The sequence below is a fragment of the Pagrus pagrus genome, assembly GCF_965226575.1.
Source record: "Pagrus pagrus genome assembly, chromosome: 11".
NCBI lineage: Eukaryota > Metazoa > Chordata > Actinopteri > Spariformes > Sparidae > Pagrus > Pagrus pagrus.
Genome location: NC_140195.1, coordinates 8,930,090 through 8,953,577, shown reverse-complemented (window position 1 = coordinate 8,953,577; position 23,488 = coordinate 8,930,090). Strand labels below are relative to the sequence as shown.

Below are 23,488 nucleotides of genomic sequence, written 5' to 3'. Positions count from 1 at the left end.
CTGTTTTTATAAGGCAGTAGCTAGTTCCTGTTAAAATACACAGAGTTCGGTAAAAACACGTTGCCTCTTTTTGTCTTCTTTAAAACACAGTCGGGTTTGAATCCAGTGTGCTTGTGCAACATCTTTAAGTGTTCTTGACACATTCTCATCTGCCTGTACAATTCATCCAATCCAAGGCACATGGGAAAGTCATTCAAGTGTGTCATCACTGTGTTCAGAGGTTACTTTACCGCGAGGACAGCGTACACATAGACTCTGCCAAAAACCTAACAGACGAACATCTCCCAAGACACCAAGGTTACGGCAGCGAAAACAAAAGGGTTTGTGTACAGCCTGTGTTTCAACCTCATCCCCTTCATGTGCTGCTGGCCATGGCTTTATTTGTGCCAAAGTTTGGTTTGGTCCTCTTCAGTGGATGCTCATGAAGCTTCTGTCCAGGTGAAATCTGTGAAGGCAGCGACACAAGAATAAGTCAAATCTACTGGAGATCAACTGCTTGAGAACATGGAAGACATGCCTGAAAAAAAAACTGAAGAATGAAAATGGAAATGCAATACACCAAAAAGTCCACATCACTTAATGATAGCATACGATGTGATTTAGTTCCCCTTGAGTAAATGGAAACTTCCTACTTTTTAGCCACGCTAGCAGCGCAATGTCATCGGTCATCATTTTGGGTTACCTACAGTACTTCTTATAACCTCAGTTTTATTTGTCCAAAACTTTGGTTTATGCTAACATGTTAAGCTACCATGACTGGCAAATAGTATATGTACTAAATATGATATCCAATATGCTGATTTTCCAACCGATTTTGGCTGATTGCTGACACGTGCACACATACATTCATGCTTTTCAAAATGTACACATTCACTGGGCAAAATAAAAAAACCTAATTGGTCAACGGTTGGCATTGAGTGTAATTGAAGCGTCATCTTATCAGCCTGTCACATCAGCAGAAATGCTCATTTCGTGCTGAGTCTGATAATTAATTTTAAGATCCTTATCAGCCCATACCGCTTACGTGCTGATGCTATCTTGCATCTTTAATGCTTCAGAGACTTCTTCACACAGCTGCTGGCACAGCTACAGTCTCGTCTTGTCACTATTATAATGAGAGAAGTCTCTAGTGTGTCCTTGTCTTGAAGTAAGTCAGGTGCAAGATCATCAATATAAAGAGTGATGCTTTCTTGAACAAACACAAAAATGATGTTGTGCCTGACAAAAAAAACTGACTAAAATATGAAAATGTGAGTGATTTGATTAAATAGGCAATACAGGAGGAACGCACGGATGAAGATGGGATGTCAAAATGGATGTGACTGGCAACACGACACAGAGAAGCCCACTGCGTTTGGTCTCACCCTTAAGTGCTAGACTTGTGGTCTGATGGTTCATCTGTACTAGTGGCCTCAGAGCCAATCACCTCAACTGACTCAGATTTTTTAGGCATTGTGTCAGACACTTTGTTTTCCGGAGAAGATCTGCACAAATGAGCATTAATCATAAGTCAAGACAGAGAAGAGGAGAGGAGAGGCAGGAAGACAGAGAGACGGACCTCATGGTTACAAAGCTTAGAAAAGTTTCAGGTCACATGAGCGCAATACAACATAAAACCTCTTTCTTACACAAGCAGAGAAATAGAGAGTGATGTTTTATCTGGAGGCTGAGCAGCACGACAGAACAAAGGACTTAAACTGCAACAGACATGCATCTGCGAATGACTCACTTCCGCTTGCATCCACCGCTCAGAGTGGAGATTAAGTAAGCTGCAGCGCTCACCTGTTGTGTGTGGGGCTGCGGTTGTACGGAGAAACAGGAGCTCCAGGGTGTGGGTACTGAGGCGTGTCAGGTGAATCGTACTCCGTCAGGCCGACTGCCAGCTGGTTGCGCCAGTTGCCCGTGCTTTCCACTGAGGACACTGCAAACAAGGCAAGAGCGAAAACACTCAGCTCGCGTTGGAGGATAACTCAGGAGTAATTGTTGTTATTCAAAACACCGTTTTAATGCCACCACTGCCAAACAAACAGTATCCCCCAACATGACGCATGTTATTACAGTATACTGCCACTTCACATGCCGTCATCAGGAGTTGATGTAGACCTACAAACTTATTATAGCCTTGATAAAATTTCTGCATTGTAAACCAAAATTTATATTTTTTATATATATTTAAATGTATATTTATAATGCATCTATTACCTGGTCCAAGGAGGTTAAGTTCCACCCCTGTTCGTTCATTTGTTGGTTTGTCGGTAGGATTACACAAAAACTACTAAACGGATTTCCACAAAACTTAGATGGAGGATGCGTCTTGGCCAAGAATAGACCCCATTAACTTTTGGTGATAAAGGGACGGATCCAGGCATTTTTTCTTACTCTCTTAAACATTGCAAGACGGGGCGTTATTCTACATTTTTGTTAATTTCTCAGGGAATAATGCATCGACTTTGCAAAAATGGCTTATTCTTTTTCTATGTAGGTATTTATATTTATGAGTGAGTATAAAAGGGGGGTGTTGGGCCTTGGCAGAGATACGCGCTCTAGTATTTTCCTTGTGTCATACAACATGGGGAGAGGGATATGAAAAATAGTATCACAATTATAAACAGGGAAACTGCAGAAGATACAATACTCTTTAAAGATTCTGGAAATACCCCAGGATCAGTATTGTTACAGGTCCCGTAGCGATCTATTGGCAGGAACGCAATATATAATATTCATTAGTGTACAATCCCCTGACACTAAGAATCAATGTGTTAAAAGGTAGCAGATCCTCTTCCAACGTTTCTACAGTAGCCCTGAGCAGACAAACCAAATATTGGCTCTAAAAAGCACCGTCAGCATTTCCCAGGTTTTCAGCAGGAGAGGAGGGTGAGACGAGGGGTGTTCAGCTGGTTGCAATCTGCAATCGCACTGATAGATAGCACTAACTCCTACAGATTTGACTGTTAAATGACTTTTTTTAAAAGTTTTTTTCAAGACAATCGAGTGTTTATCTTTCCGAAAACAAAGACGCCTTGTCCTGCGACTGTAATGACTCAGTGACTGTGTAACTGTAATAGTAGTAATGCATAAGAGGCATTAAATGGGGCACATTTTCTCCCTGATTTCTTCTCTTGGCAGACTGGAAACGCTTTGAACACGGTGAACACGTAAAACTCTCCACTGAATCCCACATAAACAAACTAGTCTTGGGTGGGTTAGCAGCTCTGAGGCACGACGGAGGAGTTCAGAGGGAAGGAGAGTTCGATACGGAGGTGAATAGCATCAATACACAACCTACAGCAGATACATATGTAAATATATCCAATATATTTAAAGGAGCTTTATTTCCTTCTTATACAAATAAATATGACTCGACTTTTTTAAACCGACCTGATGAAAAGGAGGTGGTTCTGCTGGAATGGCTGAAGGCCGCAGGCATGGTCTGGTAGCCCAGGCTGAGCTGGGAGCCGCTGTCATAGTCGTATCCAGTCAGCATCCCCCTTCCTCCCTCCCTGTGGCCCCTGCTTCGGTGGTACCAGCCCTTCAGATGCTCTGCCACCAGGGCCTTATGCATGTTCTTGGCCAGCAGCTCGTTTCGGGGCCCCTCTCGGGTCCGTGGCGGCCTCACTGTTGCGTAGGGATTCTGGGAAAGACCATCTGCCTGGTCGCTGCTGTAGTGCCTGAATCTGTCGTGTCCGTGGTAGCCGTTCATTTGGTAGGAAGGGTTGACGTTGTAGTGGCCTTCCACTTCGTTCTCATACACGTAGGCACCGTTTGCGTAAGGCTCCATGTCCAGGCAGGGGTAGCCGGAGACGTAGTAGGCACTGGGTGGATAGTGTGCTGAGGTCTCACATGAATAACTACAACCAGAATGGTGCTGGACCAGGTTGGGCATGCTCCCGGTATTTCCGTACACTTCCACCTTCCTGTGGAGACGGTGCATGGTTGAGGATCGGGAGTCCAGCGTACTGTATTGGGAGTTGGCCGCTCCGCAGTAGTCCAGACTGGACTGGCTGGTGTAGGACGAGCAATCCTCTAACACCTCTGTGCTGTTGCTGCGGTGCGCTGGTGACAGGATAAAGACGGGCTTCTCTGAGTCTGTGTCTTTTCTGAGCTGGGGCTGCGACTCCAGACTGCCACTGCGATGCCTGAAGCAATGAGGAGACCCCTCGGACCTGGAGGAGGGACACAACTTTTAAACTCCTAAAAACAACAAACTGAGCTGCGGGATAATATTTCTGGATTTTATTAGTGAAAATAAAAGATAGAGATTGTTATGAGAGGGTTTGGATAAAGGTGAGGAAGTTGGGGAGAAGCAGGGATTTGGAAGAAATGAAGGATTCGGGGTTGACAGTGCAGCAGAGCAGTGAGCACACCTGAGCTGGCTGCTGCTGTAGGCATTTCGGGTCATAACCGGGGTAGGTGGCATGCTTCGTGGATCCCTAGGAGGTCTGGGAAGGGTTTTATAAGGACTACAGTGGGTGGAGGAGACTTCTCTTGGATTCTGGTAGTAGTGGGAAGCCTCCTGACCTTCAAAAGCTAATCTAAAAGGGTGTGGTGAAAGGAGAGGATCAAAAAGAAAAAAAAAAGGGATGAGATGTGACGAAAGGAATGAGGCTGCAAACATGACAAGGCAAACATTAGGACTCTGCCAAAACATGATATCATTGCTTCATTCCAAGAACAGCTTCACAATAAAATCAAAAGTTAGACGTCACACAAGACACAAGAAACAGAACAGGGGCAGGAAATATGTTTCCCCACCTGCTGTGGTTCTTGTTGTGGTGATTTTCCCTCGGACATCCCTGTCTTTCCACATCATATTCTGCTCCCAGCGATCGCATCGGACTGAGCTGTGGGGAACCTTGCACAGACCTTGACCTCGGCCTCTGGCTGGCACCGTCTGAGTCATCTGTATACAAAACACAAACCCCAGTAACAATACTGACACTTTCTCTTTCAGAAATTCTCCTAATGATGATTATTAAAGCAGGTGAACTGGTTTCCATGTACTCAGAACGTGTGCGGTGTGACTCACCATCGTCCAGTGGTAGACTAGACAGAGAACTGCAGTCTGAACGGATGAGTTCATCTGGAGGGAAAGAAAATAACTCCCATGTTTACTGTGAACGGAGCTCAATGATAATCCAGTAACACAGATATCTCTGCACCGTACCTGCGATGATCACTGAGGCCCGCTGCGTGGGCTTCTTTCCCTTCTTGATTCTGTACTGGTTCATCTCGTCCTCTATCTGTTGGAGTTTGTGCATGGCATCCAGACAGTTTCTCCTCCTCTTCTTCTTGACTGTTTTGCACAGTTCTGCCTCGTTGGCAAGCTTCTTAGCCGCCTCCACAATCTTTTGCTGCAGGGCAAATCTGCTCTCCAGGTTTCTCAGGAAGGGATCCTGCACAAAGCACAAGCAGCACGTCCCAAGAGATAAGAATAAACAACAGGAATTCTGCTAATCAGAGTTTAATCTGATGATAACTATTTCTGTTTCCCTTATTCATTTCACACGTTGGGATATTAACTGGACATCAATGATATTGTTTTTAAAGGATAAGTTCACCCAAAAACGAAGGTTCAGTCGTTATCTGCTCACCCTTCAGTGAGTTTCAAGGCAAAACAGCATTCTCCGAAACAACTAAAGTAGATTGGGACTTGTTTTAAAGCGTAAAAAAACAACTGAACGAAAACATAAAATGGCTCCCAAAAGCTTGTCCGGTGTTATCCAAGTCTCGAGAATCCCAGAGATCCCAAATTAATTTGGAAAGACGTTATTTACACCCTTTTTTAGCTGAAATCTTCACTTTAGCTACTGAGCTAAAACCATTTTATGGAGCCATTTTTGTTTTTTTGTTTTTTAATGTTTTAAAATAAGTCCCCATCTATGTCAGCTGATTAGAAGAATGGTGCAACACTTTTTTATTTATGTGAAGCTCCAAAAATGTTTTGTAGACTGCGAAACTTCACCTGACTTTCCATCGGCAGGAGGTTGAGAAGGTAATTACAAAATTTGAATTTTTGGTTAAACTCATCCTTTAAAGAAGCTGCAGATGCACTACTGTCATGCCCTGCAAATAAGCAGCGGACTATACCTCTTCAGGTTTGGGGCGCTATAGCAAGTATTTGCCGCACCAGAATAATGTACGTGGGATCAACACATAAGAAACTACAGTGCCCATGGTAATCGCTATGAAGAAACATGCCAGGAATAAGATACATCAGGCAATACTTGTTAGTGGGATCAATTCATTGTTAGCTGTGATGTTTTTGTGGGGATTTGTTCACAATAAAATAAAAAATAATTTTAGTGTAGCCCTTCAAACCCAGAAAGTATATTAACCTCGACATACTTGAAAGGTAAGGCATGAATAGCTGCTGTATTTGATTAAAGTGCACCAGGTGAATACAGACCTCATTGTAGGGGAAAAGGTCATCGAGCTTGAAAGCGGTGCCAACCCTCCGTCTGACTTGTGGCGGTCGTTCGCCTGAAGAGAGGGGATACTCCTTTGGCAGCTTGCCAGTGAGCTCCTGAAAGCAACAAAACATCGAGGCCCTCGAACACTTAGACGAACCGACAAACAAGCAGAAACCATCACTCTCCCCCGCCGCCCAGCAGCACTGTTTAATAATGCAGCTAACAAAATGTAGCTGTTTAGAGAAGACTTATAAGTGCCCCTCCAAAATATAGTTCCAGTGCAGAAGAAGAAGTGTAATACGAAATGATTTCTCACCGCCTCTCTCAGGCAAATCTTCTTCAGTTCCTTTGTCTTCTTGGCCAAAATATCTTGGATCTCCTGCTCTTTTTTTCTCAGCTCGGACAGTTTCTCTTTCTTCTGTTCTTCGCTCATTTCGGAGTCTGCCGAGCCTGTGAAAGCGACAGTCTGACTATTCTCGCCAACGCAGCGTACAGTATCTAAAAATTACATTTGTGTCATGTCACCACTCCTTAATATGTTGCCTTTACTTTTGAAGTGACAAACAGCTCAGTGTTTTAGCACAAATATGATCTGAAATTATGTTTATAGTCATAAAAAAAACAAATAAAAAGGTAGAGACACTTGCTTCATGAACTCAAACCAACCTGTAGACACCAGGCTCCCATTGCTGGCAGTTATTAAGTTATTCTTCAGGCAAGCGTCTCCCAGCCTGTTTATTTTTGCTCCTGCGTGCTCTGTGAGATCCATGGCAATTTCCTCCAGACTTTTCGCTGTTCCTAATTTAGCCTAAAAAATGAAGAATGTAAAACAAAGATTAGAGGATAGATTTCAGGTATAAAAGTAATGTAGCAGTGACTGATGAATCACACTTACTTTGCTTTGCTTTCTGTCCAAGTAGAACTGGTGCTGGCTGATAGCCATGACCCAAATGGTTTTGATTAAAGAGTGGCTGGCATACCACGTGTGGATGAGTAGTCCCGTTTGCCCAAAGGTGCGCTTGGTTACTGCTCTCCTGTTGAAAGGAAAGCACACCGGAATAGAAATCCAAGGTTGAGAAAGAGTTTTTTTTTTTTTTTAGCACAATTCAAGCAAAAGCAACAGTATCTGCCTTTAAATGGACTGTTACATTTCACTTTAAATCTGAATGAATACCCAATCAGAATAAAAATGCCTCATGTAAACAGCCGACTGGTCCTATCCTTTGCTACCTCGATCAATAAAAAAGTATTAACCATGTAAACACTAGGTTGGAATAAATATATTCTTTCACAGGAAAGAACAAAACTGCTCTGTGGCCGATACAACTTATTTGTTGGAGGTCTTCAAGGAGTTAACCATCACTGAAAGCCTTGATGGCTGAAAGGCTTAAAAAAAGATGATGAACGAAGCCGGAATCCACCGAACCACTGACCAAATCAACAACCGCTGGTGAAGTTTGAAGGCTGCACGCTAATGTTACAAGGCTAAAAGCCAAAATGGCAAAAGTGGTTCCGACCCAGACAGACTTATGGATGATCTAATGGGAGCGACGAGTAGTCTCTGTCTAGGGTTTGAGGCTAACGTTCTTACTCTTCCTGAGGATAGCAGCATTACTGGTAAGTTCGAACTTGACAGCTAACACTAACGTCACCACGTTAGCTCACGTTAGCTCAATGAATGAATAAATTGAGTATTCTCAATACAATATGAGAAAGAAATGTCTTCTGTTGGTTTAAATTTTTTTTATTTCTGGCATATTAGATGCTTCACAGGGTAGAACAACTTCAAAAAGTTATATTCTGATTAAATACTTGGGTTAAGTTTATCGGAATACTTTTTTTTAGCCTTGATTTCAATCAGATCGAAGAAATATTGTCGGTGTAAATGCAGCTATTGATATGAATGATCTCTTTAGATAATTGCTAAATCAGTTGTGTAAATAGTTGGTTAAGAATTACACGGAAGAACCCCTCCTGCTGCTCACCTGTGTGGATCATTAACTTCTACTGCAAATTTCTTCTCCCGAAAGTACAGGTTCTCCAGTTGTTTCCACTGGTAAAGCTGCGGGTAAAAATGAGAGATATCTGATTAGGAAAATTGGCATTATGCTCTGTAACCAACAACCTGAAATAAAAGACGAGCGGCCACAAACAACGGCTTAAAAATGTGTCAGTTTGTGCTTCATGAATCTAAAGTACGACAGCCATGACTGACATCACATAAACTATATGGAAAAAAAACTTTGCAGCGCAGGCATTTCAACCACAGTCATTTAAAAAAGCCAGACTGTAATATGAACTGTCATTATAGTCTGGGCCGCCTGGCATGCCAAGTCTGCAATAATGCAGGTGTGAGAGAGCGAGGAACGCCACAAAGGGACGTTAAACAAAGACTCATCGCTGCATACAACACTTTCCGATGGCTCATCGCGTCTCTCCCCCGTATCACCCAGGTGCTCGCTGACACCAGCCAGATATGAACAACCTATTTGGGTCGGTGACTCACTGAGTGTCTGGACGAGATCCGAGTGAGACACAATCTCAAGCACACAGCACACAGAAAATCATATTGCATGCAGATGTTTGGGGAGCATTTTGTAACGCGATGCGGCTACGTGGTTAACATCAGTTACAAGTTGGAGAGGATATACAAAAAAAATATCATTTTCAGGATTGACTGGTGTTTATAAATCACCATACAAAGTAGAAACTGTTATAAAAACATCAAAATCTCAGTGTACTTGCAGTATTATTTCCAAAGTTGTCCAGACAAAGAAGTATAGTATCCGGTCTTACCAGTATTAAAGATGTTCACAAGTCCCGTTTCTTAGTAATTAAATCCTCCCTGGCTTTGCTGTCAACACAAACACATACTTTACTCCTTCTCCTGTCAGCTCCTGACTTGTCTCCTCAGGTATTCTCAGAACACGCACGATAACGCCCATATCCAGCCTCTTTCCCTATGACATCAGCAGCTCACGCCCTCGTCTCCTCTCTGAAACACACCGCTGCCTGCACACAGCTGGCCCGCTTGCACAATTTTGGAACAAGGCAGACAAGAGAAGGATTGCACCACGTCGAGCGATCTCCAGGCTTTGGACGGGAAGACAGTGCCAGTAAATTCATGTGATCTGTGTTGAAGTTTCCACCTGTTCCACAACAACGCTGCACTGCACCCAGCCACAAGGGCGCAACACTGGAGTCATGGAGTGGACAACATATCTGACGGATCACTCACATGGGTGTTCCTTGTAGAAACTCACAAGCTAAAATAACAGCACTGGAACCAGAATAGCTGGTTCAAACTGTGCAGTATGTCTGATTCTCACGACCCAATCACCAGAATAAATGTTAGCCAAGTACCGCAAAACCACAAATGAGTTAAAACTGAATGTTGCAACTGAATTTCCAATTTCTCTGTTGTCACAACGCTGAGCTTATGCTCTGGTTAGGTTTAGGCACAAAAACCCATTGGTTAGGCTTCGGAAAACATCATGGGTTGGCTTAACAAATCTGTTTTGGTTGCCATGATTAGAGATGGAGATGGTTTGGCTTCCCATGAAAAACACCCAGTTTTGATGCTGCTTAACACCTTGAAATGTCCCCCAGCTGTCTTTAATAAAGCCACCACCATCCCCTCCACCTCCTGATGTCAAAGGTGGCTAATAAGCATATAATGTGAACGTGACATGCCACGTTTGTACGAATGTCAGCCTTGGACTTATCTGCTGTTTGCAGAAACGTCCACTGCTAACATTGTATCCTGGCGGCTGACTGATTCTCAAGGACTTTATTCAGTGGCCTCGTGAAGGCAAACCGCCAGAGCTCTCTATTCCTTCTTCAAGTCTGGCCTCGTCTGCTGCGGCTGAAGCCCAGCTTTTGTTGGTGTGAAATAGATGATGCATGAATTATAGCTAGTGATTCACCACACCATGTGCAACAGCAGCCCTGTGCTATCATGTCGACAGTCAGATCGGTGAAGCAGAGAAAAGAGAAGGAGCCATTGTTTCGAGACGGAACTGCAGGAAGTGTTTACCTTTCTGGGTTTCAATTTATCCTGCAGGTCATACTGGCCGATGCCCTTATAGCTGAGTCCAAGCCACCACGGGATCCCTTGTTTATCCTGTGTGGCAAGAGCACAGCGTGATGGTTGACTCAAATTCAGGTGCAGCCCCTGTAATTTCCGATTAATCACAGCGACCTACCTTTACTTCATAATAATGGACGCCATACGTGGGCAGCGATTCCACCAACGTCAAATACCTAGAACAAGAACAATTTTCATTGAAGCCACCAGCTGCTTTTTTACCATGTGCATGTGTTTTACCTCAGGAATGTGAAAAGACAGAACTGAGAATTTGATCTCTCGCCCAGTGAATCGGTGATTCACTGGACTGCAGGAGGAGCTATTGATTTCTATCAGATGATGAGAAAAGGAGTGCCAGAGAGAGAGAGAGAGAGAGAGTGAGAAGGGAGGGCCGATAGAGGTGAGAGGAAGATTAATGAACTTAAAGCTTTATAGCATTAGTTGTCCAATTACTAAGAACCAATTGCAGCAGATTTTTTTTCAGCACTTACTGCACGATGGCCTGTCCTCGGGAGACTCCTTTCATCTGTTTGTAGTATTCAATTACTCGATCCTCACTGCAATGTCAAATAACGAGGACAGCTTTTTACCTTTTAAACACGCCGTATACACATAAACAGGTTTATCAAGGATGGGACAGGAAACCAGGTGAGGTTGCCATGTTTGCAGAAAAAAAATTTGTTTGCTAAATATAATAACGAACGTAGGATAACATGTAAATCAGTATCAGTCATGAATGCACGATTGTTTGTGAAAAGTTAAAAATATTTCACCTTCTAAAAACCACGAGGAAATTCATTCAACCAACAATATATTTTCATTCGACAACTTTTTACTTCATTTCGTCAGCTGCGGGAGCTGCAGATATGGCCAGGTGTGTCGTGTTTCGGCATGTAAAAGCCTGTGAATGGCTTTAAGGTCAAGTCTACAGGCCTGCATTACTTACAAGAGATTACCGGGGGCGAGACTTCAAATAAGACTTTCCCGTAAGCTATCTTACCAGTATGCAAGCGACGGGTGCTCCTTGAGTACTTTGGTGGGAAGAGTTGGTAGTTTCTTCAGGTCGGCTCGAGTGCTTTCATCGCTGAAACGGAAAACGCAAACTTTAGTGATAGCCGTTTTGGATTTGAGCGGACGATAGGGAGACGTGAAATTGAGTTATTTTCTGCTTTCTCTAAACGCTTAATCTCTGAATATGAATAAGTGTGAATCATCACATCTTGAGCTTTTCTAGTCCGACATAATCCAAGTCTCCACAAGCTCAGAGATCCCCTACAACGCCCTCAACGCTTTGAGCTTGCTAGCTACAGTGAAGATTTCGGCTCAAACCGGGTGTAAAACACATCTTTTCAAATCAGATTCATGACTTTCAGAGATTTTGGAGAATTACGCCAAACTGTACGGAGCCATTTCGTGGTAGTTATAATGGTAGTTACAGCCCTGACAGCTACCATTACAAAGACTTTACTCATATGAATCGATGTCTGTACTCCTAACCCATCTCAACTCATCAGCTGGGTAAAGCCAGGTGGCCACCTGCACCAGACTTGCAGTATTCCCTCTGAACAGGACATGTATACTATCAAAGGGCAGTTCTGTTAAACACAGATAATAGCTGCTCTCTGTAATGTAAAGGTGTCTCTGTCCCGCCATCCTTGGCTTCTGTCAGCACTATGTGACTCATTAGCTGCCCGGTGCGAGCTTCTCAGCAGTCTGTGGTAAGCCTCACATAACACTGCTATTGATTTTTGTTGTGTGCACTGTGGAGAAACAAGTGACCTATTGAATGTCTTCGCTAAAAGCTCACTATTAACTTGTCCTGCCGCTGTTAAATACTTTACACAGCTGATTGTATGCACTTACCTTGTGTAGTCTCCTTTCGCCTCCTAGTGAAGGAGAATGCACATAATCAAATTAGCTTTATAAAATGATCCAAGATGAAGCAATTCATGTAAATATATGAGACTATTAAAGGCACTAACCTGCAGAGCATTTGCAGCTAATTTGAAGACGTTCTCACTTTCCACTTCTATAATCTCCTGAGAGACACAACAACAGGAAAAAACATAAAGAGGATGCAGAAAATGTGGTCCATATGGAGATGAAGGTCTCCAGATCCAAACATAGAATCTCCTCTGCGCTGCCCTACAATAACCCCTACTTATTCCCAAAATGAACCCTTGTGTTTTTCTCCTTTCTCAGACTGTCGTCTTTACATTCCAGCCAGCAGAGCGAGAAAACAGTGCCCTGCAGCCACTGTCTGCTCAGCTGAGGTGCTACAAGGGTCCGCAGACAGTGAATCATCAGGGAGCTGCTGGGAGAAGAAAAAAACCAACCGGCAGAGTCGTTTATCATTATTTCAACCCAACAGGAAAGCAAGAGATGAACACTTACGTTGTAGACAGCGGATTTTGCATTCAGGAAGAACAGCTCCACTGTTATGATGTCCTTCAGCTGTGTTATATTTTCTACATAAAACCTGTGAAGGATGAAAGCAGATGCCAACAATTAAAAGGTTAAACTGAGATAACTCTAAGCAGTTGAGAGTTTATGATAATGTCCCGAGTTGGAGACATAAATTCAAGATAATACAAATATCACAGCACTCCCCAGCTACACTCCATGATGTAGTGCTCCCTGCTGGAGAGGTTGTGCTTTGCAAGAGAAAAAAAATGAATTACTACCTGACCAGGAAGCTGAGGGCAATGGGCCCGGACTTCTTCGAAAAGTCATGTTCGAGAACTCTGCGGTCCATCTGCAACCACTTACGCTGACCACTGCAAAAACAAAAAAAAGATCAGAGCATCAGAAAGCTGTTTTTCGTTTTCGTGCCGCATGCACGAAAAAACACAGACATGTATGGACATCTGTAAATATTCAGAATATTTGACAATTTACATACTTGTCATCACAAAATGCGAGTCCAAAGAATTCCTTCTCTTTGAGGTTGAAGTGGGAGGAAACCAAGTCGAGGAGTTCGTACGACAGAAGCTTAGGCTGCGGAAGAAGATTAACATTTAGTTCCTTCTGTTATTCTACATTTTGTCCCTTGTGAAATAATCTTGATAAATGTTTCATGGATTCTTAAAGGAATTATTTTTTTCTGTTGCTTCCTTCCTTCCCTCCTGAGAGAAGTAAGACTGGGAGGTCAACTAGAAAGCAGACAACAGGCCAACAAGGAGTTGTTTGAGTCTCATCCAAACATCCTCAAACGCTGACGCTTTAGGTTGGCGTCCGACTCGAGCCGCCCACCCAAAGCGTCAGTACATGACAAGATAAGATTAACGATCAACTATCTTTCTTTTTGTCACATTTTGTTGCTTTAAGTCAGGAGCGTTCGTACCTGAACCAGCAGCTCTAGCTTCCTGTCATCCAGCAGCTGCACCTGGCACAGTCTGCCCTCAGTCATCTGCAGGGGAAAAAAGAGAAGAGGAAGTTCAAGGCTTGTGACACAGATTACAAGCTATTCATCATCACAAGGCACAGTGACATCAGGTGGTCCCGTCTAGTGGTAATGCTTTTATAACTTTGTCAGCGCCGCACACAGACGGGCTGAATGGTCCTGAAACATTGTATGTCTATACATTTGAAAATGAAGAGAGTCGAGAGAAAGCTTTTTTTTTTGTAAATGCTTATATGTCCAGCACGTTCTTGGAAAGGCCTTGAAACAGAGAAAAAAAAAACTGTGACGTTGTTCATGACAATAAAACCATTGTCTCAAGGATTTGTTGCCATAGCAACCGAAGGAAGAATTCGAAGCTCATTTTGAAACCTTTCACTTTTAACTTTTACTTTTTTCAGTCTCTCAGCCTCTCCAGCGTTACAAGTATATTCACTCAGAGGTAGTTTTACTTTGCCTGTACATTTTATACTAGTTTATACTTCCCACCTCACTTAATGCTCCATTGTATTCATTTGGCAGCCGTAGTTAGCTACTTTGTGCAGATTAACATTGTACACACACAATATATGATCGGTATATACAATAAATGACTAAAATCAGTGTCGTTTTCACCAGCTACAACATTAAAATGCTGTTCAGATATGAATTGTAATGCAATGGTACTTAAATAATATAATACATTCACAGGGGTCTTTTACATTTTCTTTTGATCCTTTAAGTACAAGATATAATAAAAACAGGCATGTGCAGACGGGGGAGAGAAGGGTATATTATTTTATTGTGTGTATATTTTATTGTGTTTTTTTCAGCAGTGGTTCTGTTAAAATAATGTGTGTTGTTTCTTTGAAATTGCTCATATCAATTAACTCAGCAGTGCAGAGGTGCCGCATAAAGAGAGAAGATTGATACAACAAGGAAAGTAGCTGGAACCAAGAAATATTTTATATTGTTGTGTGAAAAAGTACGTAAACGACTAATTGATGATCAAAGTAGCTGCAAACATTTTTTTTTCAATCGACTAATCAATTAATCATTGCAGCTTTAGTTCTACATGCCCTTTTTAAAAAAAAAACTTGAGGCACCTGCCTCTCTAAATCTAAATGTCTCTGCACAGCCCTGAGTAAAAGTTACATAAAATACACAGGACTTTGCTTTGTAGTTTATTCATATTTTTACTGGAGTATAAGATCTGAATACTTCTTCCATCACAGCTTATATTTCCATTAGCACGTTTCTAACAGCAAACCACAACATCAAATCAAATTCCGACGAAGCACCGCATCCATTAAATCCAGTTCTCTGGTACTCGCGCCCACACGGCAAGAAGGGAAACAGCTCGTGCGAGTTCACTTTGACGACAATGCCTGCTGCTCATCACAGACTCGGGTCGACCCACTGAGAGAAAGCGCTGCACGCTCGATAAATCAAATAGCCGCTAAACTGACAGATTGAGGTTGACCAGTTTCACAACAAAACCTGCTCACACACAGCAAAAAAAACCCAACATCAGACAGATTCGACTTCCTCCTCATGTGACAGAATGAGGCTGATCACAACTTCTAACATATCTTGGAGTGAGGCGAGCAGCTGCTGTACCTGGTAAACCTCTCCGGGGTGAGTGCAGGTGTGGATGCATCCCTGACCAGAACTCATCCTTTAAGTCTCCCCTTGGATACGGTACCATGAAATTGTTAGCACCACCAGACGACCAGGATTAACCAGCAGCTGGTCCCCATACAGGTTGCTGACTGAGCAGCCTTGGCTGTGCACGGTGACGGCTTAAACAGTGCAGCAGCCGGTTTATGAGAAATCAACAGCTGACCGAACGAGGGCAGGCCGGGTCAGACTGCTGACCGCACTTTGGGGCTTACTCCTTCTACGTATGAACAATTGGGGTCAGACAAGAAAAAATAAGCGGTCAATAAAAGGTGGTTAAGCATGTCTGTAATGTCTGATAATACGGTTGACCTTTCAGATGCTTAGTGTGCATTTCTGCGGCTGAAAGGGTTTGAATCTGGATATCAGGTTTCTCTTCCTTCCTCCAAGAGGCAGGAGAGGTTCCCAATAAAGTGGCTGAAACAACTCAAGGAGGCTTTACTTTACACACTTCCTCACATTGCACTTATAAATGATTAAGCAAAATTGCCCTTGCTTCCCGAATGAGCCGCACGCACCGCCCCTGCTTTAAATGGCATCGGCTGTATTGTTTTTAACGAGCACTTTGTCAATTACAACCTCTGAATAATGTGTCTTTCCTCTCGCCACGGCCATAAACTCTCCGTCTTGGTCTAAATTAAACGGGCACATTCAATGGATGCAATTAATTTAGAGCGTGACTGCACGTGACAATCACCACGAGTATTGTGACATTGATTTGAGCTTGATTTAGTTATGACTGCATCATGGTAGGGTCATACAGTTTATCACTAACCCCAGGCTGGCAGGTACAGTAAAGAATCTGGCCACTAGATGGTGCAGGGGTGATTTTTTTTTTTTTTCTATGTGAAGAAGTTCATATGGAGAAAATGGCCTCTTTAGCAAGCATCCACCACGAGGAATTTTCATAAGCACTTATTAGCTCAGCAGATGAGAGAGTCGGGAGTCAGCTGGGATGACTCGCGCTCATGCAATATAGATGAAGTGAGTGGGAGGAGGAGCCATGATTTTTTAGGAATCTACGCCGTTAATCATCTGAGAGCTATAATCACTACAAGACCTGCTATTTATATCTGACAGAGCAACCCAGCAACCTCCGGCTAACCCAGCAGTCTCTCTGTCACAACACACAGAGGAGACTTTCTATCAAACACAGACAGGGAGGTTTTATGGTACAGGGTGTGATTTAAAACTGGTGGATATGTAATAATTACCAATCAGCAGTGCCAGATGTACACTAATTAGGCCTATTGCGTTTGTGTGATAACTTTGCCCTCTGTGCACTGTACGATCAATAATGCCAAAATTGCCATAATGTACATTGATTTGGCCATTTTGTGACACGTCTATTAGTAGTCGTCACATGAGACATGTCTCATTTCATCTCCTGACATGATCCAAAATATGGATCCTGCCTCTCAAGTGACCTCCTTCCAGCCAATCACGCTTGGTGTAGGCTCTGATGACGAAAGTGAGTAAGTCCAGTTATTCATCTAATTAGCTTAGCTTGTGGCCTTCGCTGATTTCATGCCAGAATATGAACAGGTTCCCAATCAGACTGATGAACTTGGGTAGATTTGTAGGCATGATACAATATTTAATACATTTCTCATCTTTCTAGACTCGGGCTGCACCTTACGACTATTAACTGTCCAAATGTAGTAAAAAATGCTCATCTCCACAGTCTAAAAACCAAAATATATCTAATTTGCACTCACAAAGAGAAGCTGCCAATCCCATTTTTAGAATCTGGAACCAGCAAATATGTGTTGTTTTTGCTTGAAAAATAGCTGCAGATGAATTATGTGTTGATGCTAATAATTAAAATCTCCGTTTGTCATCTCATGATGTTCTTGCATTTGTCACAGCGCGGCAGACAGCACTGTTTAGTCAACCAAACACAACCTATTCAACCGCAATAAAAGGCTGGCCCTCGGACCCTGTGGGGTTAAGACAGTCCTGAACCTTCATGTAAAAAAAGGGAAAAGAGAAGAAATGAAAGAACTGCCAGTCTTTGTGTTTGTGTCTCCAGAGACTGGACAGGCGTTGGTTGAGTATTGCGCCGCAGGGTGCAGGTTTGGCTCGAGTCTGGAGCCTGAGGTTGGCATATAGACAGCTTGTTATACTGTGCTACAGTGAAATATCCCAGTGGAGAGTTGGAGAAGGTGCAGATGTGACCTCCTTCACAAAGAAAACAACAAGACCAGTAAAAATATAGAGATTGAAATCCCTGCCACGATGATCAGACGCTGTAAGCCGCAAAACCTGATAAAATAACACTGTTACATTTCAGTTTTCGACATCTTCTCAAGCTTCAAAGTTGTACAATGAGCGTCTGTAACAGGAGATTTTTTTTTTCTGTCTCCTGAGTAAACTAGCTGTCAGTGTTTAATACGTCACACTGGTTAAATGTCATGTCCAGACTGCAGCCCGTCTTATCTCAGTTTCCCATTTTCATGCATTATTGATGAAGGCTGGTATCACACGCGAGTCAGTGTCTGCTCCCTTTTGCTTACATGTTCTTTTGAAGACACCCTCTAAAATCGGACAAAGGTGGACATTTTCATAGTTCGCGCACTATTTCATTTCGCCTGCGCAAAGTAATAGGAGAAAAATTACAAACTCAGCGACTGGATTTGCGCCATAAAAGACAAAGACATTGACAAACTTCATTCCTGTGAATTCAAACAGACTCCCAAACAGGATGTTACATCCATTACACTGGTGGTAAAGGGAAACGCACTCAGTTCTGTGTTTGGAGTATGTCAGATTTTACAGTTCCTCTGTCTGCTTATGAGAATGTACAATGAGCAGAAGCTCTTCCACAGCTGCAGGTGATGTAACTGACCTCTGACACCTGCACAATAATGATGACTTCGCTCCGCAAATTCAAATACTTTACCTTTTATTGTGAAATACATTACATTACAGCAAGAAAGTCTTACCTCTCCTCAAGATATTCCACTCTCAGAATGCCTAATTAGTAGGCCTTCATGTGTTGCAGTGCAAAAATAATAAATAAAACACCAAAGGCAAAACCCAGCGAGAAACCGTGTTTTCTTGGGCTGTGGGCTGAAGGATACAGCAGAGGATTATCTCAAACCTTATCTGGTATCTCCTCATGACTCATCTTGTCAGCAGTTAAAGGTATCAGTCTAGCATCATCTCCCAAAGAGAGCCAGTCTGGATGTTTGTGATATCCGGGAAAATTCACGAACACAATGAGGCTCAGGATATTAAGGGCAAATTAGAACCTGAAAGAAATATTAATTTGTTTTTTATAAGACGTCACGGTGCGCCTGTAATACAACAAGAGGCGGGCTGCATCACAAGAGGAGTGATTCATGTGAATGATGTCATCATGCAGTGCAAGTTTCTATTCCCACCACGAAAAGGACGTCTACAGAGGCAGCAGGACATTGTGATATATTTTCTCATGGCTGTCCTACAACTGCAGCATTTACCACAATATTTTATCGGCAGCGACAGTGACAGCAGCGGTCAAATCCGCCTCGATCGGTCTGTTACTGATATTTTCATATTAGGTCAAATTAGTGTCCATCAGTCTGTGTTTTCTCCAGAGCTGCATGTTGTTTGAACTCAAGAGTTTCAGCCGCTGCTGTAAGAACTGACCTTGAATGACTGTGTTCAGATGAGGAGAAGTTGCGTAATCAAAGGAGGAGAAGGTGTTTGCATTCTGATGTATGCTGTCTGGCTAAAATGCGACTTTAACGCTGCTGATCGGCTGTGAAATCCAAATCTGTAGCAGTATTTGCAGAGAAAATATCTAAATATTTGACCCGCATCAAAGATTACAACAAAGCTTTTCTCGGAGGATCTCTAATAAACAGAACTGAGAGTCTAGAGCCATGCAAGTCAAGATAAATGCTAGTGCTGCAATGCTAACATGCTCACAGTGCGGTGCTAACGTTCTCCTGTTTAGCAGCTACATGGTCGAGGTGAAGGTTCATTTAATGGTCATTTTTCAAAATGCAGCTGAGGCTGATGGGAATGTTGTTTCTTTTACGTGATTTGGCCGTCCAATAGAGGTTGAGGCAGTTCAGTCTTTGACCAGTGTATTTAAAGCTCCACTGTGCAGGATTTAGAGGGGTCTATATTCAGAAATGGTTCCTAATATTCATAATTATGTTTGCATTGGTGTATGATCTCCTAAAACTAAGAATCCTTGTGTTTTTGTTACCTTAGGTTGAGCCTGTTATATCTACAGAGAGTGTGTCTTCTATAATGTCGGAGGCTGAGCCCCGTTCACTCCTATGAAATCTGCTCAGAGTTGCATCAAGCCAAAAAAGTTCAACCTTCTGTAAAATTATATAAAATTATTAAGTCTTCATATCACATTGTGGGGCCCAAAGAGCGCAAGCGCAGTAGAGACTTCCTGAGCTGAGCTGGCTAACATCCGGTTTAGCCCCTGGCTAACTTGATTTGGGATAAAATGATTTAAATCAAATTCTGATCGTAAAACCAGACGTTTCATGGAGGCTGTGATGCCCAAAAAATATTACCCAACATTTTACAGTCTCTTCTTTCATAATGTATTCTCATGTGACGTTGTAATTACACGGTTTGGCCACTACGAAAACTGGCTTCAAAGCCTTTGCGCTCCTCCTGGGGGCTTGGCTTGGTCCTCCAAGTTGCACCGCCATGTTTCTACAGTAGCCCAGAATGGACAAACCAAATAACGGCACTAGAAATTGTCTTTTGGGACATTTTCTTTTTACATTTTTAGCAGGCACCGTGCTAGATGCCAGTAAATCCTACACACTGGACCTTAATCAAAACAGTTAAATAAAATGATAAGATATCCTCATTGTAAATAGTGTAGGAAGCTGAATATTTCCACAATATTGAAACCCCTAGTCTCAATGATGAGTCCATTTGCACCCAACAATACAACTGCTAGAGCCTTACTAGTCGTGGGGCTACGACTGTAAAGTTTGTTCCAGCATCGGCCCTGCAGGAGAGGCATTTATATTTTGGCAGATGCATTCGTCCAAAGCATTAATTGCATTCGAACTCAGCGGATACGAGAGCTTAAATGTTATCAAAGGAGACCGTGGCAGTAATTACAAGCAGAGGGTTTTATTATCCATCTGTTACACTTTGGTCTGTGGGTGGTGCAAAAAACCTCATGTTGTCAAAATGAGCTCAGTAAGTTCATCATCTGAGTTCACTCAACCATTTTCCTTAACAGCACACCCTTTGCACTTTGATTGTGCATGTGTAAGTAAACAAAAGAAGTAAATGAGCGTCATTTTGACCTCATCATCATGCTAAAGTATGAAGGTCCCATCAAATAATTGTGGATCATGACTGGATCTATACTGCATTCGGCAGCCTGGCCAGTATTTCTCTATCCTGAGAAAGAGCAAAACAACTTCAGTTTAAACAGTCCATAAAGACGCATTGATCTGCTGTGAAATTTGAAAATCTCTCCACCTTTATTGATCAGTTCTTACAGCTGAAGATACTCAGGTTGCAGATGTATCTAACAGCCCCAAACTGTCTGAATGCAGCAGCTCGCTGCAGAACCGAAATGCCTTCAAAGCGCACGACGGGACGCGAGACTGACTCAAAGAACACCGTCAGCCAGCAGTGAGCTCTTGCAATTACTGCGAGCTTTGCCACCAGTTGCCCTCATTCTCTGGGTTTCACAGCTGTACCCGCTGGCATTCCTGATATCACAAACTGCGGAGTTTCATTCCAGGAAAACTGCAGTGACTTTCTGCAGAGCTCAGGGACGAGGCGCTGAGGCACGAACGTGAATGGGTGGAGAAAATGGAACATGACCAAATTACATGATCTGGACCGAGAACCAAGAGTGTGTCTGCAGCCCGGTGAACACCACCACACCGACAGGGAGATACTGACGTGAATGCAATCACGTTTTTTATTATCTTTACCTGAAAAGAAAGCGTGTGTCAAGGATCAGTCGATTTGTTGAAACTGGATTCGCAAATCCATCACTTTTGATTTTTTTAGGACAGCTGCATTAGAGACAGACTTCGTTTTATCCCCCCCAAATCCTCACCTGCCAACCTGTTTCGCTCCAGTGATGCTGCTCGGCTTTCATCTCATTATATATATCAGATTTATTCCCTCTGTGGTAAGTGTATGAATACAAGATTACTTGCCTGTCCAAAAATAGATCTCTCCCTCTCTGTCTTTAACACGTTTCTCAGAGAGTCTCAGGAGGCTTTGATTCCTAAATGGAAGGACGCCAGCTGAGTGCTGAGACATTTCTCAGCAGCATCAAACACACAGGAGAACATCTCAAAGTGACACAAGTGAGGATGTTCAGGGAAATATTCAAATGTCTGACAGAGAAGTTAGGAAGTTAGCTGACTTTCGTGACCTTTCGCCCTTTAAAAGAGTCCGAAATCCCCTCACAAAGTTGACCGGTGTGACGGATGACACAGGACATCCTCCTCTCCGACAAATAGGAAGAGCGACAAAGTTTCACGCTGGACACGTGTGTCACACAGACGCAGCCGTCACAACAACAATTCCTGTTTACACGCTCGAGACGTGTGTCTCTTCCTTCAACCGTCAGATAACATCAGCGGGACACTGTCAACCTTCTGCAGGGCTCATCCTTGTTTTTACCAGTGGAGTAAAAATAGAGATTGAGAACGTGCCAGAGGAATACATTTAAAAGAAGACATGAAAAAAAAAGGATGACACCTCGGCCTACCCCCCAACACAACTACAACTAAATTACCTTAAACACGATTAAAAAAAAGCTTGTCAACACAGTCACAAATCGCGTACGCTAAACTGAAAAAGCTAATCGTGCACAAAGAACATAAGAAAATGCAATGCACAGACATGATCCACAGTGCTGCAAAATGGTAAAATGATGATTCATCCAGCATTTTTTAATATTCCCTCTGTCACACCACCTGAATCAACGCACTACACCCTCCTTCATCGTGTGAAATAGCTGATCATAAACTACTTTTGTAACTTGCACACACACACACACATCTAATAACCCCATCTCCTATCTACAATCAGCAGTATTGTCCACAGTCTCCTGTAATGAGACAAGCCCCTCTGAGGGCCAGTTTCCACTGTGCAGGGAGAACAATGAATGAGCTGCTGCTGAAGGGGCTACACTGTACTGTACATGGGTGGTTTCCCACCTGAGCCCCATGACTAGACAGATGTGTCAAATAAAAAACCCCTCACTCCTCCTCGTTTTAACAGGAGAAACACTGCAGAGAGCCGAACCCATGCTGTTGTAATTTCCATTGATGCGCTCTCTCTCTCCCTCTCTCACGCGTCCATGGCTACTTTTGTCTCCTCACAGCTTCACCAGGGCGGCTTTGAATCAGCTCAGTCACATCATACATCGCCTTACCTTTGCACTCCTTTCTATATCCCGCTAAGATATCGATAAGGAAAAAGCCGCTCCTGCATATTGATCATCCCCGTTCAGCTGTCTCCCCGGCTGCTTTTGGCAGGGAGGGGAGCCGCCGTGCAGCCGCTGTACGCGTCCATCCTCCGGTACTACTGTAGCGCGCACACTCGCCTCGTATTGAGCCACACTCACCACGCCTTCACCCGCCGGCTATTATGTGAACATCCCCTCCCTGACTCCCTCCCTCCCTCCCTGCCTCCCTCCCTCTCATCCAGCAGCTGCCGGCCGGCCTGATTCACACTGAATCCCCCATAATAATGAGGTGTGATGGCCTGAAGGCTGAGTGTGCTAAACCGCATGAGATTATGCTTCATTTCATGTAATATTATATACAAACATTCCTAATGGCACCATTTTTTTGGCATGTGTTGCCTGTTCTGATCAATAGTGACTTCATCACACTGTGTGGATTTTTCTGTTATTTCCAAAAATGTCTTCAAATATTAATTAAGGGCCACATTATGACACTTTTACTCCATATTTCATTTATG

The 23,488-nt window shown here is 43.0% G+C and overlaps 1 protein-coding gene across 2 annotated transcripts; it reads right to left on the bottom strand.

The window, feature by feature from the left end:
- Nucleotides 1-1,364: 1,364 nt before the first annotated feature.
- LOC311265743 (FERM domain-containing protein 4B-like) lies at nucleotides 1,365-23,107 on the bottom strand. Of its 2 annotated transcripts, XM_084367715.1 has the most exons (23): nucleotides 22,938-23,107; nucleotides 13,841-13,906; nucleotides 13,400-13,494; nucleotides 13,182-13,274; nucleotides 12,892-12,976; nucleotides 12,480-12,536; nucleotides 12,361-12,383; nucleotides 11,498-11,581; nucleotides 10,989-11,054; nucleotides 10,616-10,673; nucleotides 10,447-10,533; nucleotides 8,396-8,472; nucleotides 7,306-7,444; nucleotides 7,077-7,218; nucleotides 6,727-6,860; nucleotides 6,407-6,523; nucleotides 5,165-5,393; nucleotides 5,027-5,080; nucleotides 4,753-4,900; nucleotides 4,365-4,532; nucleotides 3,379-4,163; nucleotides 1,783-1,921; nucleotides 1,365-1,484 (listed from the first exon to the last, which is right to left on the bottom strand). In XM_084367715.1, the coding sequence occupies exons 2-23, from the start codon at nucleotides 13,904-13,906 to the stop codon at nucleotides 1,367-1,369; spliced, it is 2,964 nt and encodes a 987-aa protein (XP_084223841.1). In that variant the 5' UTR covers nucleotides 22,938-23,107; the 3' UTR covers nucleotides 1,365-1,366. The 2 variants fall into 2 exon arrangements, with proteins under 2 accessions (XP_084223841.1, XP_084223842.1); XM_084367716.1 differs by lacking the exon at nucleotides 4,365-4,532.
- Between the last annotated feature and the right edge of the window lie 381 nt (nucleotides 23,108-23,488).

Coding starts and splice junctions, on each gene's coding strand:
- LOC311265743 (XM_084367715.1), bottom strand. CDS start 13,906: ATGACTGAGGGCAGACTGTGCCAGGTGCAGCTGCTGGATGACAGGAAG. Junction 12,977..13,181: donor GCCCTCAGCTTCCTGGTCAG/GTAGTAATTCAT, acceptor CATCCTTCACAG/GTTTTATGTAGAAAATATAA. Junction 10,674..10,988: donor CGAGGACAGGCCATCGTGCA/GTAAGTGCTGAA, acceptor TTCTTGTTCTAG/GTATTTGACGTTGGTGGAAT.